Below are 15727 nucleotides of genomic sequence, written 5' to 3' on the forward strand. Positions count from 1 at the left end.
CTGGGCATTTGGCCACTCTCCCTTTTGGTTCCCAGTTTGGGTAAATTCTTTTGCAATTCGGGGCTTAGGCCACAGTTTCTTTCCCTGTTGGGTGCTGCTGCTCTCGTGGCACCTTGCAAAAACCATATGAGATGAACTGGGGGTCACATAAAAAGGTTCCTTACGGGTCAGGGTGCAGGGAGTGGTAGAAATCCTTCATGCTTTATGGTAACTCAGCCAGTACCCCTGAGCCCACAGGGCAGCCCATCCCAGTTGAGCCTATTAGGGCCACTAGCTGCCCACATGAGGTCCTTTCGTGCACCACTGTGCAGGAGAGGGAGGTCACAGAGTTAGGGGCACAAGGCCCAGCCCCTTCCCTCTTCCCTTTAACTCAGCTGCCATTGTATGCTATTTTTTCCATCCTATCCTTGTGCTCTAGCCGTGGCAGGAGAGGGTGGTGGTGTGTGAGGAAGTGGCTCCAGCTCAGAAGACTGAAGAATGGCCAGGCAGGCATGTCATACATTCTGAGACCCGAGATACCATTAAAATCCAAGATGCTGGTGTCCACTCACATGGAAAGATTCTCACGACGTATTAAGTAAGGAGAGCAAATTACAAAGTCGCATATCCTATAATTTCATTTTAATTAAAAAAAATGCCTATCTATATATTTCTGCATAGAAAAAAGTCTGTAAGAGTTTCCTTCGATTTTAGCAACGTCGGAGTGGTGGTATCACAGGTGGTTTTTCTTTTTGTTCTTTTATTTATTTGCATTTTCTAATTGTTCTACAATGAAGATGGATTCCTTGTGTAATAAGTAAGTTAACCTTGAGGAAAACAGAGCAGACAGTATTTCTGATGGTCCTCCGCATCCACTTCCTTGAGTAAAATTCATGTTGAATTAAGACCTGCTGCTCTGAGCATCAGTAGTGAGAATGAGAAAACAGACCTCAACAGAGCTGCCAAGAAAAATATGATTAGTTAGTTAGTGTGGTTGGAATCTCCTGGAGAAGGAATTTACAGAAAGAACCATCCTGGACCTGGAGTGGTCACAACTCCCTGAGATTTCAAGGTGTGGGTTTCAGCCTCCAAAGGGACCTGTGCTGGTTGAATAGTGTTCCCCCCGGATCCGTGTCCTTCTGGGAACCTTAGACCATGACCTTATTTGGAGATGGGTTCTTTGCAGATGCAATTAGTCAAGAGGTCATGTTGTATTGGGGGAGGGGGGCGGCAGGCTCTAAATCCAACACGGCTGGTATCCTTGCAAGAAGAGGAAAGGACAAACAGAGACCCAGAGGAGACCCAGGAAGAAGGCCATGTGAAGATGGAGGCTGAGATTGCCCTCATGCAGCAGTAAGGCAAGAAATGCCATGACTGAAGCAATCACCAGAAGTGAGGAAGAGGCAAAGAAGAATTCTTTCCAAACCCTTCAGAAGGAGTATGGCTCTCTAGTCTCCTGAACTGTGAGAGAACAAATTTTTGTTGCTTTAAACCACCAACTTTGTGGGGATTGGTTGTGGCAGCCCTATGAATTAACACAGCTGCCGATGACCCCATCTCACACTGTGTGTGTCCCCTCCCACATTGTACCCACGTTGTCTCTGTGACCAACAGAACATGGCAGAAACAATACTATGCCATTTCTGAGATTTGGTTATAAAAGACTCTGTAGATTTTATCTTGTTTTCTCTCTCTGTTTCTTTGTTCACTTGCTCTGGGGGGAGGTTAGCTGCCATGGCATAAGCAGCTCTGTAGAGAAACCCATGTGTTGAAAAATGAAGCCTCTTACCAACTGCCACATGAGTGCATTTGGAAGCAGCTCCCCCAGCCCCAGTCAGGCCTTCAGATGAGGCGACCCTGGGGACAGCTTGACTGCCACCTCAGGAGAGACTCTGAAGCAGAACCACCTGGCTAAGCTGGTCTAGATTCCCAAACCTCAGAAACTGTGCGAGAAAATACGTGTTTGTTGCTTTCAGTTGCTAAGTTTCAGGGTCACTAGTTACACAGCAATAGATAACTAATGCACAGGAAAGAGAAATAAACACATTTCTTTTATTATGCTTGTAATTTTCTCCAGTATTTTCATTTTCCTTCTCAAAATCAACATCAGCCCTTTAATTTCCCCAACATTCTACGTAAAAACTGATCATGCTAAATATGCGGAATAGTCTCTGTTCCTGCAAGGTTTAGCTCCTCCTTGATTACCTTCACACCTCTACTTCTACATGCCAGGGACTGTGACTCCAGCGTCCCTACCTAAACTCTGGGAGATGAAAACAAAAGCCAGAGGAGAGGCTCAAATCTGAGTCCCAGGGATTCTGCCTGCACCTCACCAGTCAGACCAGCCTGGCGGGTTCAGATTCTGCTGAGACACTAGTAAGGAGGTGGCCAGGCCGGAAGCCTCTGTCTCCGTGGAGCGGCTGAGACCCCGATGTAGCTGAAGGTCTCGGGTAGCAGACAGCACAAGTGCCTCCAGAGGCCTCTCAGGAGTGCCGAGAACACGGGCTCTGGGCACCAGGCTTGCTTCTGCAGACCTAGTTCACACTCTGTCTTTGCTCACAGACCCAGCCATACTCTCACCTTGTCTCCTCCTCCGAGAAGCCTTTGCTGAATTGAGGCGTCTGGTCATCTGCTCTGACTGTGCTACATTGCTATGTTAACTTCCCCTCGTTGTAAGAATTGATTTGCGGTCTGTGGCCCCCGAAGTGACCTCAAGGTCAAGGCTGTATCAGTTTGTTTCCAAGCACCTCAAATAATGTTTGACAAAAAATTGGAAACCCGTGAGTACAGACAGTGGAAACTATTCCTCCACCCTGGAATATTTCTTCTCTCTTCTCCACCCATCTAAATGGGCCCACCCTTCAAGAAGCAGCCGAAATTCTGCCTCACTCTGGAAGCTTTCTCCAGCCTGCAGTGATTGCTTCATCATCTGTAGGATGATAGAATTCAAAATGGCGTTAGCAAGGATGAGCTGACGTGAGTCAACAGAAAAGGAAGGAACGTAAAATGCTACCTTAGAAGTGTTTGGGCTGGGGGACCCTGGCATCACGACTGTTTATATGAAAAAATACAGTGGTTTTAGATTTCTTCAATTTCAGTATAAGCACCCTGCTTGACCTGTATTTACAGAGGTGTAATGCCCACATCACATGGAGTTTGTGTCGGTTGTAGGCATTGAGGACTGAGTGGGTCCTGAATAGTAGAGAGTGTCCCAAGAGCAAGTCACAAGGGCAGAGGCTAGGAAGCTGAGGGTCTTTATCCTGGAGAAGCAATACACAGAGAGCTCCATTCAAGCACTCAGAGCTCTGCCTACTAGAAAAATAAACTTGTCCTGTGTAATTCCAGGAGGTACAAGCAGGACCGATTGATAGAAATTATGTGTGACCCCAAAATTTTAACCGCAAAGATCACACATATTGTTAGGGTTTCTTTAAGAGGTTGTGGAGGTGTTGAAGCAAAGCCTGATTAACTATGTCTCAGGGATGCCATAGCACAGGTCTCTCCATTTAGAGGGAACCTATTTGCCATGTCTAAGTCATAAAAAGAATTCTAGGAATTTTTTTACTCGAGGAGATTCTCTGCATCTATTGTTTCCAATATGCCCTTGTTCTGCAGATTAGAGAGTCTGGTCTCCTTAATGATCTTTTTAAGTGTTTATGACTTAGCTCCCCAGCTAGACTGTGAAGCTGCCTAACAACAGGGACTATGTATTGCACATCTTTGTCACACAGCAGTGTAAATGCTCAGTAAATGCTCATTGATTGCCTGGCATAATACCCCATGCTTTGGGCCTTTCCACGGAGAGAGAAGAGACTGGGAGAGGGGTGAAGAATGACTGTCAGCCTTAGGAAACACAAATTGGGTCCCTTCCCTGCCCATCTTTTCTTGTCTCTCCCTCTTCAGACATCTGCATGTGTGTTGGCCTCTCCTACCTCCTTACCAAGCCCTTTGTGGAACAGTGCAAATGACATAATAGTGAGTATTACAGTAAGGCATATGGTCTCCAGAGAATGCTATGCCAAGCTTCTCTACCCCTTGTAAGTAGATGAATGGATGGCTGGGTGGATGGTTGGATGGACAAATGGGTGGATAGACGGACTGAGTTAAGTAATATCAATTAGATGCTTGAGTATTCTTTACCCCTGCCCTGTTCCCACTGTGCCATGTGTCCTAGTAGTCCAGGGCACATGGTGGCTGCCCAGTCCCAGGATGGGTCTAAGGTCAATGTCCTCTATAGGTAGGTTTCCTCAGATGCTCTGTCTCATCAGCCTAATACTAGCTAATAGGACCTGTTGAAAAGCAGAGACTTCCCTCCCCTCTTTCCAAACAGGGCCATCTTTGCAATGCCATCAGTCCCTTCTCTCACGTTGCCTCACTGGCCACAGCCTGGCTTAAAACACTAGAGGTCACTCTGTCTTTGGGCCCCTCAGACCCATTCACTCTTGCCTTTTCTATCCCTCTAAGTCTAGGACGGAGCCCCATGGGGCACCAAAGGGAAGGTGACATGAAGACATCTGACCCCAAGTCTGTTTATATGGCAACTGAAAGCACCAATAACAGTGTCAATGACAGTAGCTATGAGCAGGGGCCCAGTGCCTGGCTTCTGCCAGGGCTTTATGGGTGACTCTCTCCCCCTTCAACAAACACTCATTAATGCCCCCACCTTCTTATTATCCATACTGTGCTAAAGACATTGTGAAATCCCTAGGCTCTTCTTCCCCATCCTGGAACCAATTATAAAGGTTGCTGCAGGCTTGACCCACCCTGACCCGACAGTATAAACTCAGGGCAAATGCCCGGGAGAAATCATTCGGACCTTTCAGGCACCCAGGATTGAAGGTCAGTGGTTGATAGGCAGTGTTCTATCTCTCTTTCTCACTTTCCTTCTCCTTTCTGTTAATATCTCTGATATGCCCCCTCCCTTAACTCCTCCTGACAAGTTCTCTAGATAACAAGGTATCTCCTCCACGGAATGTAGTAGGATGCTGAATAAGCCTGAAAGCACATAGAAAAAATTTGAGAGAAGGTATAGTTTAAGCCAAGTCAAGATGTTTAAATATTTAGAACCATAGATTTTAGAAAGTAATTTCAGAAGAAATCAGCTAAGCCGGTGGTATTCCACAGTATGTGGTGAGGCTTGGAGTTCTTTGGATATGTCCTGGTGCCTGATTCTGTGGTCACGGACAGTGTTAGCAGGGTTCTGGAGTCGCCATCATTCTCTGACTCAGCAAAAGAAGGTCCCCTTTATCCATTTTACTTTCATCAGGTTTCTGTGTAAAATTTCATTGTGAAATTTAGTTTTGAGCAATACTGGCCTTACCTAGCCTCTCATCCTAATGATAACAAGTTGGAGGCCCAGGGACAAAAAGGGACTTTTGCCCCAAAGGGTGGCAATATGAATTGGTAGCAGAGCTAGGTCCAGAACCCAACCTTGCCGTTGAAACCTTCTGTGTGTGTTTCTATGTCCTGCTTATAAGCATACATGTGTGTCAGGGTGGTTGGAGGGAGCTACAAGCCACATTTCATGGATCAAGATATTGTTAACTTTTATGGAAGTGAATGTCTATATATAGAACAATACACAATACGGTGAGATTTAATAGGAGTTCAGAGTAGGGTTGCAATAGTAAAGGAAAGATTCATTAAACTTTGAGTCATGGGATCACAGGTAGTTTGAGCTGGAAAGAATCTTTAATAACCACAGACTCTAATTTTATAGATGCTGACACTGAGAATTGGAGGTTAAGTGTCACAACCTTGTATGCCTGAGCTGTTACTCTGACCTGATAATTAATTTAGCAGAGCTAGAGACTCAACCTATAGATAAATGATACCATGTCCAGTGGCTCTAATGCCAAAAGGTCTGAATGGATGGCAAGGAGGAGGGATAGCTTTTGAGGCAGGGAAACCAAAGACAACTTTGAGCATGCCCTCTGGGAAGATAAGGAAGAGGTCATGTGCCTGGAGGGGTGGTTTAGTGTCCACAGAGAAGTGAGATACACTCATACAAGTGAATCAGGGCCAGATGGTGATGAAATGGGCAGCCATTGTAGACTCCAGGGCTGAGCAGGGATATTGTGAAAGCAGTACTTAGAATGTAGGTCCGGGTACCTCACATAGGTTGGGCTGGATTGAAGGGAGAAAAACCAGGAATACAGGCACAGGTCTAATGGCTATGAAGAAGACAAAGTTACATTTTATTATTACTTTTTTAATTTTTATTTATTTTTTTTGACAAAGTTACATTTTAAAGAATAATTTGTCAGAACTTATTGGTAAATCAGATACAGAGTAAGGAAAAGTGGGGAGATGAATGGGCTGGGAGGAGGAGAAAATAGATTTGGCTTCAGGTCTATTTGTTGGGTGTGATGGCAGGATGTCCAAAGGGGGGTGTCCTAGAGTCTGCTGGAGATACAGTAGGGTGTTCAGTCTGGGCTTGGGAGGCATCAGACCAAGATGATCAGTGCAGCTGTGGAAGTGTATGAATTGCAACTCTGTGGGGCATGTGATAGAAGTGCTTAAGACTTAGATGTGTGACTTCCAGCCTGAGGGATGCCCCCAAATGGAAGAGAGAATCTACATGGACCTGAGAAGGGGAAAATGGAGTGCAAAGGGAGTCAATCAATGTCAAGAGTTCCAAGGAGGCAGTAGCCAAATATTAGAGGAATCAAAAGAGTCTTGATTTGACTCCACAGGGGTTAATAGTGGTCTTGGAGAGAACATCGTTCACACAGAACATGTGTAGGAGAATGAGAAGAGGGTGTGATAGAGAAATGCCTAATGCTACTTGGTAGTGGTTTTTGACTCAGGACGGGTGGATTGATGAAATCTGAGACAGCCAGAGATGGTGTCCAGGGAGGACTATAGGCCAAAGTCTGGTGAAAGGTCACTTGGGGACAACAGGGAAGGGAAATCTTAGGGAATGGAGTGTGTGGTGCATTGGGAGGGACCGTGACAGACTCAGCCTCAGGACCCCACACTCTCTGATGGGCTAGAAGCCAGCTTCTCACTCCTGTTTACTTCATCACAGTCTAGCCAGACCCAGGCAGGGGGTGCCTGATAGGAGAGTCTTTGGGGGAAACACTGGAATTTGGGGTTGGGACAGGAGGCTTCTGGGACCCCAGGGGATCCGGCTGGACTGGACAAGCCCTGAATTTCTGCCCGTCTCTTGCACCGACACTGACCAAGAGTGGGAGTCATCATCCTCACACGGAGCCCTCCATTTGATCGGCCCTGGCCAGGCCTTGGCATAGCTACTAGGCTGCCCATATTTTTGCTGCTACAACCAAAGAAGCCCCAGTAGTTTGGATGAGAGAGAGCACAGCACCAAGTGTGCTTGCATTGAGGCCACGCTGCTAATGGCGTATCGGGGCTGGGGGATCATCTGTCTAGCCCTCTACTACTCAAAAGTGTGGCCAGGGACGAGCGGTGTTAATCTCACTTGGTTGCATGTTTGAAATGCACGGTCTCAGTTTCTACCCCAGATCTAGGGAACCAGAATCGTCAGGTGATTTACATGTTCATTGGAGAGGGAGAAAAACCGAGATGGTATACCAGTTCCCAAGCCTGGCTGATCATGGAGTCACTTCAAGCCCTGGCGAATCAGAACCTTCAGCACAGGGAATAGTACTTATCCAGAGTCCCCCAGGTGACTGGTGGGCAGGTGCGCTTGGGAGCCAATGACTTTAGCTGATTTTAATTATTGAAAACAATTAAAACTTACTTTACACTACAAAGGAGAATCATGTTCATATGGGGAGAATGTTAAGAGAGCTGAAGAAAATATCACTCATAACCCTGTCAGCCAAAGAGAACAACATGGTCTTTGTTCCTGTGTGTGTCTTTCCGTGTGTGTGGCTTTAGATGGAATAGTAATGTACACATTCTTCATAACCTGAATTTTCCACTTAACGTATTTTGAACATTTCGTGTCATAAAATGTTCTTCCACAATATCATCTTTAGTGTGCCTGTTTAATGTACATGTTTCTTATTTACTTAACTTGCCATCATTTTTATTTTTTAATTAAAAAATTTTTAATGTTTATTTATTTTTGAGAGAGAGAGAGACACACAGAGTGCAAGTGGGGGAGGGGCAGAGAGAGAGAGGAAGACAGCATCTGAAGTAGCTCCAGGTTCTGAGCCATCAGCACAGAGGCTGAGGCAGGGCCCAAACTCACGAACTGTGAGATCATGACCTGAGCCGAAATCAGATGTTTAACCGACTGAGTGACCCAGGCACCCTGCCATAATTTTTAAACCAATGACATGTTATTGGACGTTTAGCTTATATCCAACTTCTTGCTATTGTCCGAAATGATGTAGTGAACATAATTAAACATTTGGGCAATCCATTACTTTCCCTTAGAGAAAGGGCAACAAATGAAATTACAGAGTATGTAGAATAGTTTAAGACTTTGATTCACGTCACCAATATCCATCCAGAATCCTAGAGATGCCCTGTTATTCGTTATTCTTACCAACACTTAAATGCCTGCTGCCAAGCCTAGGAGGTGGGAAATGACTTGTCCAAGGTGACCGCATGGCAAATCCAGTACTAACACTGGGTCCTGGAGCTTGGAGCTGCTGGCATGACTAGAAGCCCTGCTGTCATCATCAACCTGTTCCTCCTCACCCACTTCCCCAAATGTCCTTCAGTGTCATTCTCTTTCTCTCTCTCTCTCTCTGAGCCCTGCTCCTTTCTGCCTGCCCCTTTTCCCCTGTCCCCTCTTATTTTCTGCTATCTTCTCTTTCTTCTTCTATTTTGTTTTCTTACCCTGTGAGAATCAGATCTACTGGGTGCACCCCAGCCCCAGCTACCCTTGCATTTACTTTTCCAGGGTATTTTCTAATGGCTACCACCCTCGTGCCCTGAATGGCTCTGGGTTTTTTTCCATGCTAGGTTCTGGAATGGTCTTTCTAAAGGTGGTCATTTTAGGGTCAAGCTCTAGGGCAGGATAATCCAACCGGAAGGAGCAGAGCTGTTGTGAAACTGTGGTGTGGGATTAATAAGGGGACACTGGCTTCAGTTTAGATCACTCATCCTCAAGAACACAAGTCTCTATATCTCAGGGCCTGTCCTATTTTCCATCTGGAGCATCATGGGGGAGTTTGGATGGTCTCTCTTTCACAACCTTGGGAAAACATTCTAATTCCTTGAATGAGGCTTTCTAACTCTGCAGGGAGACCCTGCACCCTCCAGCAGCGGGCTGGAGATGGCTCCTGGGAGCGCTGCTATTCCCGCAGCTCCGGGAGAGGTGCGGTGACTCTACGGCTAGGCTGGGCAGTGAGACAGGATTTGAGCTCAGCTCATCCTCAAACTGTGAGGCTGGAGCACACCCCACCCTAGTCTCAGCCCCAGGAAGTAGTCTTGGCCAAACTCTTTGGGGAACCTGTTCTTCAGTTCCCCCAAGCTAGCACCAGTCACATGTCACTGGCTCACACCCCTGGCAGATGACCCCAAAGCAGGGCGAAGCAGAGATGCCTGGGGCTTGCTGGGCTGGGGAGACCTTGGTGGATTCCATCAGGCCAATTATAGATAAGCAGCTTAGTGAGATCTTTCTGCTTTGTGATTCAGTGATTCGGGGCCCCTGAGGGGGTCTGTCCCCCCAGTCCCACCCTTATAATACCCTCCTTTTCTGACAGCCTGTCTTTTCTTCCCCCTCAGCAAGGACCAGTCACCCAGGATTGCAGGAATGTGCTCCCTGCCCATGGCAAGATACTACACGTAAGTCTCCTGGGAGTCCATCCTTTCCAACTGGAGGTCTGGAGATGACGTGGGAAGAGGGCAGGAAGGCCCAGGGGAGGGATGCGGCTCCTTCTCACCTGAGAACTCTCAAGTGCCCCCTAATTAAGTTTAATCATAAGCATGCTAACAATAGCCCTCTTCCCTGAGCATCCAAGATGCCTTGCCTCCATCCTGAGTAACCTACAAGGGGAACGCGCCTAAGTCCGGTCAGATTTGGAAACCAAAGCTCAAAGAGGCTAGATCAATGACCTCATGTATCGCAGAGCCGGGACCCACACTCTCTGTGCCACTCCAGCCTCCTCTCTCCAGAAGCTCAGGGACAATTTTGAATCTCAGAGACAGCATCTTCACATGTCGGTCTCTGTGGCCTTTGCTCCCAGCATGCACTGCCAACTCTCACTGTTACCTCATTTGACAGCTGAGACTTTACTTATAGCTTACACTTTATTGCCTGTGATTTCTCATTGGAAACTACCTCCAGTCCTTTGAGGAACGAGCCAAAAGCAGAACTGACTTCTGGGTTGCATTGCTGCGGCTCCTGCATGGGTCTGCCCTGTCCTGGACGTGAGGGGGCCAGTCAGGACCTCTAGGAAGTTGCCACGTGGCTGGGAAGGCAAAACACCTGTGTGTAAAGCACCCAAATGACAAAACAGATATCAGCACTTTGGGGTATCTAACTTGGGTTCTGGTCTTCAAATAGAATGTGGCTTGCAGATGAGTTACAGACAAGTCCTGGTCATCCAGGTTGGAGACAGAATGCTGGTTGGCAAGCCTAGGCTCTTTTGAGATCTTTATTTTTATTGGACAAGTGAACCTACTTTAAACACATACAGTCATTAGCTAAGGGTATTATAATTAGCTGTTATTGAGAGAGAAAAATCTCCTGGAGGCGATGGCATTGGCCCAGAGGAGGTAGGGAGGGCTCCCCGGGTCCTGAGAGTGGCTGACAGACGTTTTGAAACCAGCCAAGCGACCAGGCTAATAACCTGTGTGACTTTGATGTTGCACACACTCATTGTGGTTTCCTCCCTGCTCCCCAGCACGTATTTACCCTCCCAGGCCCATCAATGGAAACTCTGCCAACCCCAAATGCCTGTAATCACACCCTGTTCGAGCTCTTTGCTGACCTACTAAGTCTGGCACCTAGAATGTGGGCCCACCCCAGGGCATACCTCGCGTGGAACGGGGGGGGGGGGGGGGGCATGTTGGCTCACCTTCTGTCACGTTGGATTTTTTTTCCCGATTCCTGGATTTTGTTCTATAAGAAAGCCCTTAAGATATTGGAAAAGCAAGCCACACTTTATTATATACTCAATGAATCCCTTCACTGAACAGAATAAACATTTATGTAAAATTGGGGCAGGCTCAGAAAATCTGGGATAAGGCTTACTACATCCCAGAGATATCTGAGCCTCATTAGGAGATTTCTCAGGACGGGCATGCAAAAGGGCCGGCATAATCGGGAAAACTCTGTCTACCCCTCAGTGAGAAGGTACTGGCTTTCCTCAGTGCCCCCAGGGCCCCAAGAGAGCCCAAGCCTGGTAAAGGGAGCCTCTGAGAATCGTGAGCCCCAGAAGACCTTCCCTGGCCTTAAGGCTAACCTGGTTTCACCTGTTCTTGGGTGGAGTTGTACACCCACTTCTCATGTGTGGAAGAGAGAAGAACCCCTAAATGCTCAGTGTGGTACTTTCAGAGTGTGGAGGGGCAAGGACTTTGGGGTTTGGTGGTGCCTGAAGGGAGCAGGCCATCAGCACTGCCATCCTGTTCCAGAATTAAGGATGCAGATCAGAAGGCTCTATACTTAAGAGGTGACCAGCTCCTGGTAGGAGATCCCAGTGCGGACGACTGCTGTGCAGGTGAGCGTCTGGGCTTCACCCCCTCGGACACACTCATGCTCCACCTTCCACAGGCTTTCCCCTTCCCTCCTGCCTCTGGTAACAGTGAAAAGACGCAGGGAACAGCTGAGGACCTCTCTTTCGGAGGGTGTCGTGGCCGCTGCAGGGGTCCTGGCTCGCCTAGCAGCCCACATGCAGGGGCCAGGCCTGACCCGGTTCCTTCCTGCCTGGGCTTAGCTCACTGAGAGCTTGCAATCTGAATCCCTCTCATCTCCTGGCTCTCGTCTCTCTTCCCTCCCAGAGAAGATCTGCATACTTCCCAACAGAGGCCTGGACCGCACCAAAGTCCCCATCTTTCTGGGACTCCAGGGAGGCAGTCGCTGCCTGGCCTGTGTGGAGACAGAAGAGGGGCCTTCCCTGCAGCTGGAGGTGAGAAACCACACCCTGTTCTAGGGGACCCTGCAGACATGGCTTCCAGGATACTCTGGCATTTCTGCACCCATCTGTGGATTCCTGGCCAGGTCCACACATTCCTCTCCTTCCCTCTGCACCTAGCACCAAGACCCCTGCCCTCCAGAACCCGCAGAAGGCAGTTCCCCGGGTATAGAACCTCTCCGTAAAGTCCCTTATTGACCACCCCCTGGAGGCCTCTGGGGCTGACATCTTTACCAGTAGCTTCATCCCACGGCGACCACCTTGCTCCCACAGGATGTGAACATCGAGGACCTGTACAAGGGTGGTGAACAGGCCACACGCTTCACCTTCTTCCAGAGAAACCTGGGCTCAGCCTTCAGGCTTGAGGCTGCTGCCTGGCCTGGCTGGTTCCTCTGTGGCCCAGCTGAGCCCCAGCAACCAGTACGACTTGCCAAGGAAAGTGAGCCATTGGCCTGCACTGAGTTCTACTTTGAACAGAGTCGGTAGCGAGGCAGGAGGCCGAGTTCCAGGCTGGTGCCCCAAAACCAAGCTCATCCTGCTGAAGGCAGCATCCTGCTGATAGGCAGAATAATGCCCCCCTAAAGATGTCCACGTCCTAATCCCCAGACTCTGTGAATATGTTACCTCCAAGGCAAAAGTGACTTTGCAAATGTGATTAAGGTAAGGATCTTGAGATGGGAAGACTCCCACAAGGGTCCTCGTAAGAATGAGGCAGGAGGGTGAGAGTCAGAGGCTGGAAGATGCTATGCTATTAATCGAATTTCAAATGTAGCAGACAGGGCTATCGGCCAGCGAATGCAGGTGGTTCCAGAAGCTAGAAAAGGCAAGGGAAGGATTCTCTCCTAGAGATTCCAGGAGCAACACAGCTCGGCTGACAGTTGAATTTTAGTCCAGTGAAACCCATTTTAGACCTCTGACCTCCAGAACTGTAGAATAATAAATTTGTGTTGTTTGAAGCCACTAAGTTTGTGGTAATTTGTTACGGCAGCAATAGAAAAATGGTACAGAGTCTTAATAGGTGCCAGTATTCAGTGTTTAACGCAAGGGGTGTGGGTAACTCGGTGGGTTCTTGCGAGGTTGCCCACAGCTTCTCCTACAGTCCATCTGCCCCAGAGCTCCTAGAAACAGCCAGAAGCTCCAGGAAGAACCCAGCTCTCCCCTGCTGTCCATGGACAGACAATGCCTTGGGCTGCTCACAGTTGTAGTTTTAGTTCAAGTCTTACGATTTTCCTTTCAGATACTTCACAGTGAATCAGTCATTCGGTTGATCAGTGGCTCTGGTTGTCTGCCAGTTTTGACCTGTGAGGAGCAAGGAGGGGCAGTGAGGGAGAGATGGCGAGCTGGTACTGGATGTGTTGTTTAGGCTACAGTGGAGCGGATGGGCTGGGGTGGCTTGGTCCAAACGGCAATACAGGGCTGGGACTCGGCTGAGTGTTTGCAGTTGGGACTGACCCTCTTCCTTGGAACCTGAATCCCTCTCCATTTCTCAATCTGTGGTCTGGCACAGGCTAGAGTGGGGAGCCCATGACGTCAGTGCTCAGAGCGGTGGCCTGCTGGCTCTCTTCCTCCTTTGCGTAACCACTCAGCCCCCGTGGCACCAGGGGCCGGGGCATTTAATGACAGGCTGTCTTCACCCTCAGACCCACCTTGCAAGGCAAGCGTTTTCACCCATTTGACAGATGAGGACACTGAAATAGAAGGGATGAAATCCCTCGCTGAAGGTCATGCGGGCCGTACGTGATGGAACTCAAGGTCATCCTGGCCCATCTGACCCCGGTGTCGGTCCACGCATTTTTATTCCACTCTTTCTTTGGGAGTTCGGACAGGATAGCAAACAAGCACAAGCTTCCTTGGAACTGATAACCGAGTGGGGAAAACACTAACCAGGCACATAATCAAAGAAGAAAACAAACAAACAAGAGCAGTTTACATCACAGAGGGTGAGCGCGGTAGGTATTGAATGACGAAAACATTGGAGAAGGTGGTCAGGGGAAGCACCTCTGTCTTTTTGAGGAGGTGCCATCTGAGCGAGACTGAAGGACAGGAGCAAGGGGGGAGCGGTGTGATGAGGCAGAGGTATACCAAGTGTGCGGGCTCTGAGACAGAAGGGGCTTGGTGTGTCCAAACGGCAGTGGGAGGCGGGGGCGTTGGAACCTGGAGAATAAGGGAGGGTTGGAACGGGAGCAAGACCAGCAGGGCGTGGGTCATGGGGGCTTTAAAGGCAAAGTGAGGGCTTCAGTTTATCTTCAAGTGCAAAGGGAAGCTGTGGGAAGGGTTTTAGCAGAGGAGGGACATGCTGGCCTTAGATTCTTCTCCTGGCTCTCCATGGCCCGCATATGCCCCGATTCCTTCACCCTCTGACCATCATGTCATACCTATGTGTTTATGTGTTGAGACTGCTCTGTGCTCTTTGAGGGCCCATTCTGTTCAACTTTGGGTCACCAGTGCCCAGAGTAGCTACTGAAACACCAAAGGTGCCGAAGAAGGGCAAAGTCTTGAATGGATTAGCGGATGATCACTTGGGTCTTATGGATCATTCGGGATACAGTGTAAGGAGAGCCAAGGTAGCAAGAGAGATGGTCCCCATTGTAGCACAGAGGCGGAGCTGGCAGAGGGGGCTGGACAAGGCTTCAAAAAGGAAAGCGCACTTCGTCAGGGCCTCAGAGAAAGAGTCGTTTTCCAGGCGGAGAGTGTGGGCGTGGGCATTGCTAGGCAGAGAGAACAACTCAGGAAGGCGTGATGAAGAGGAGTTGCTAACACTTCTGGGCCTGGGGAGCCATGGCCGTGCTGGACCCCAGGGCTTCTGGCTGAGGAGTTGCTGAAAATGAAGAGGTGAGGCCTGACTATGAATGCTGGTGAAAGAGGTGAGGAGGTGACACTTTATCCAGGAGGCCTGGAGGCATCATCCAAGTACTGCAAGTAGAACCTAGATTTTAAGCCTGGGCCCCTGAGGTCGGCACTGGCCCAACCCAGCTGCTATGAGGGTTTCAGCCCCTCCAGCTTCCTCTCTGCTCCCCCTCTTGCCCCAACTGCCTTCTGTCTGGCACCACCCTGGGATCAGCTTTGGTGCTTTGGTTCCAAGGTTTGGCCAGCCCCTGTCACCTCCCCATGCCCGCTCATCTCCTTCACTCATGGTAACTCAACTTGATCCTGCTTGGAGCAGGGCGCACGAATGAGAGGAATATTGGGTATGCCTGGGTGGCCACGGGCATAGTTCCCAAGAGAAAGGTAAATTGGATCAAGTTCTCTATATAAGTAAAAAAAAAAAAAAAAAAATTTTTTTTTGAGCACCTAACATATGCCAATTCTGTATTAGTGCATAGGGGACAAAGAGGACACAAGAGATTTAAGAGACACAGTCCCTCCCCTTTAAAAACACACACTGTAGATGCGGAAACCAGACATTAGGAATAAACAACCAACATGTATTGACTGCTTTCTACAGAATGACTAGAAGACACTCGAAATAGCACTCAGGGAACCTGGGATTGAAATTCTGTAGGGCTCTTCTAGGAATAATGATGGGATATTCCGGCACTGGGGATTTAAAAGTAAGAAATGGAAGTAACCTCTGATAGATACACTTCAGAGATGCCAGGAATGTTCTCCCTCTCCCTCCCAAGTCTTGTTTTTAAAATTCCTCCTCCTCCCTGGCGACCACACCAAAGGCTTCATTCCAAAACCAGCCAATCAGAGCTATTACTGTGTAAATTTCTGGGAGAGGCACACTT

The 15727-nt window shown here is 48.5% G+C and overlaps 1 protein-coding gene across 2 annotated transcripts; it reads left to right on the forward strand.

Annotated features, from left to right (window-relative positions):
• Positions 1-474: 474 nt before the first annotated feature.
• Positions 475-15052, forward strand: LOC132692543 (interleukin-1 family member 10). 2 transcript variants are annotated; one of them, XM_060655101.2, is made up of 5 exons: positions 475-577; positions 9646-9705; positions 11497-11582; positions 11863-11990; positions 12270-15052. In XM_060655101.2, exons 1-5 carry the CDS (start codon positions 492-494, stop codon positions 12480-12482), a joined length of 573 nt encoding a protein of 190 aa, XP_060511084.2. In that variant the 5' UTR covers positions 475-491; the 3' UTR covers positions 12483-15052. The 2 variants fall into 2 exon arrangements, with proteins under 2 accessions (XP_060511084.2, XP_078300823.1); XM_078444697.2 differs by lacking the exon at positions 475-577 and adding an exon at positions 3679-3954.
• The last annotated feature ends 675 nt before the right edge of the window (positions 15053-15727 follow it).

Source organism: Panthera onca, chromosome A3, assembly GCF_046562875.1.
Source record: "Panthera onca isolate mPanOnc1 chromosome A3, mPanOnc1 haplotype 2, whole genome shotgun sequence".
Classification (NCBI taxonomy): Eukaryota; Metazoa; Chordata; class Mammalia; order Carnivora; family Felidae; genus Panthera; species Panthera onca.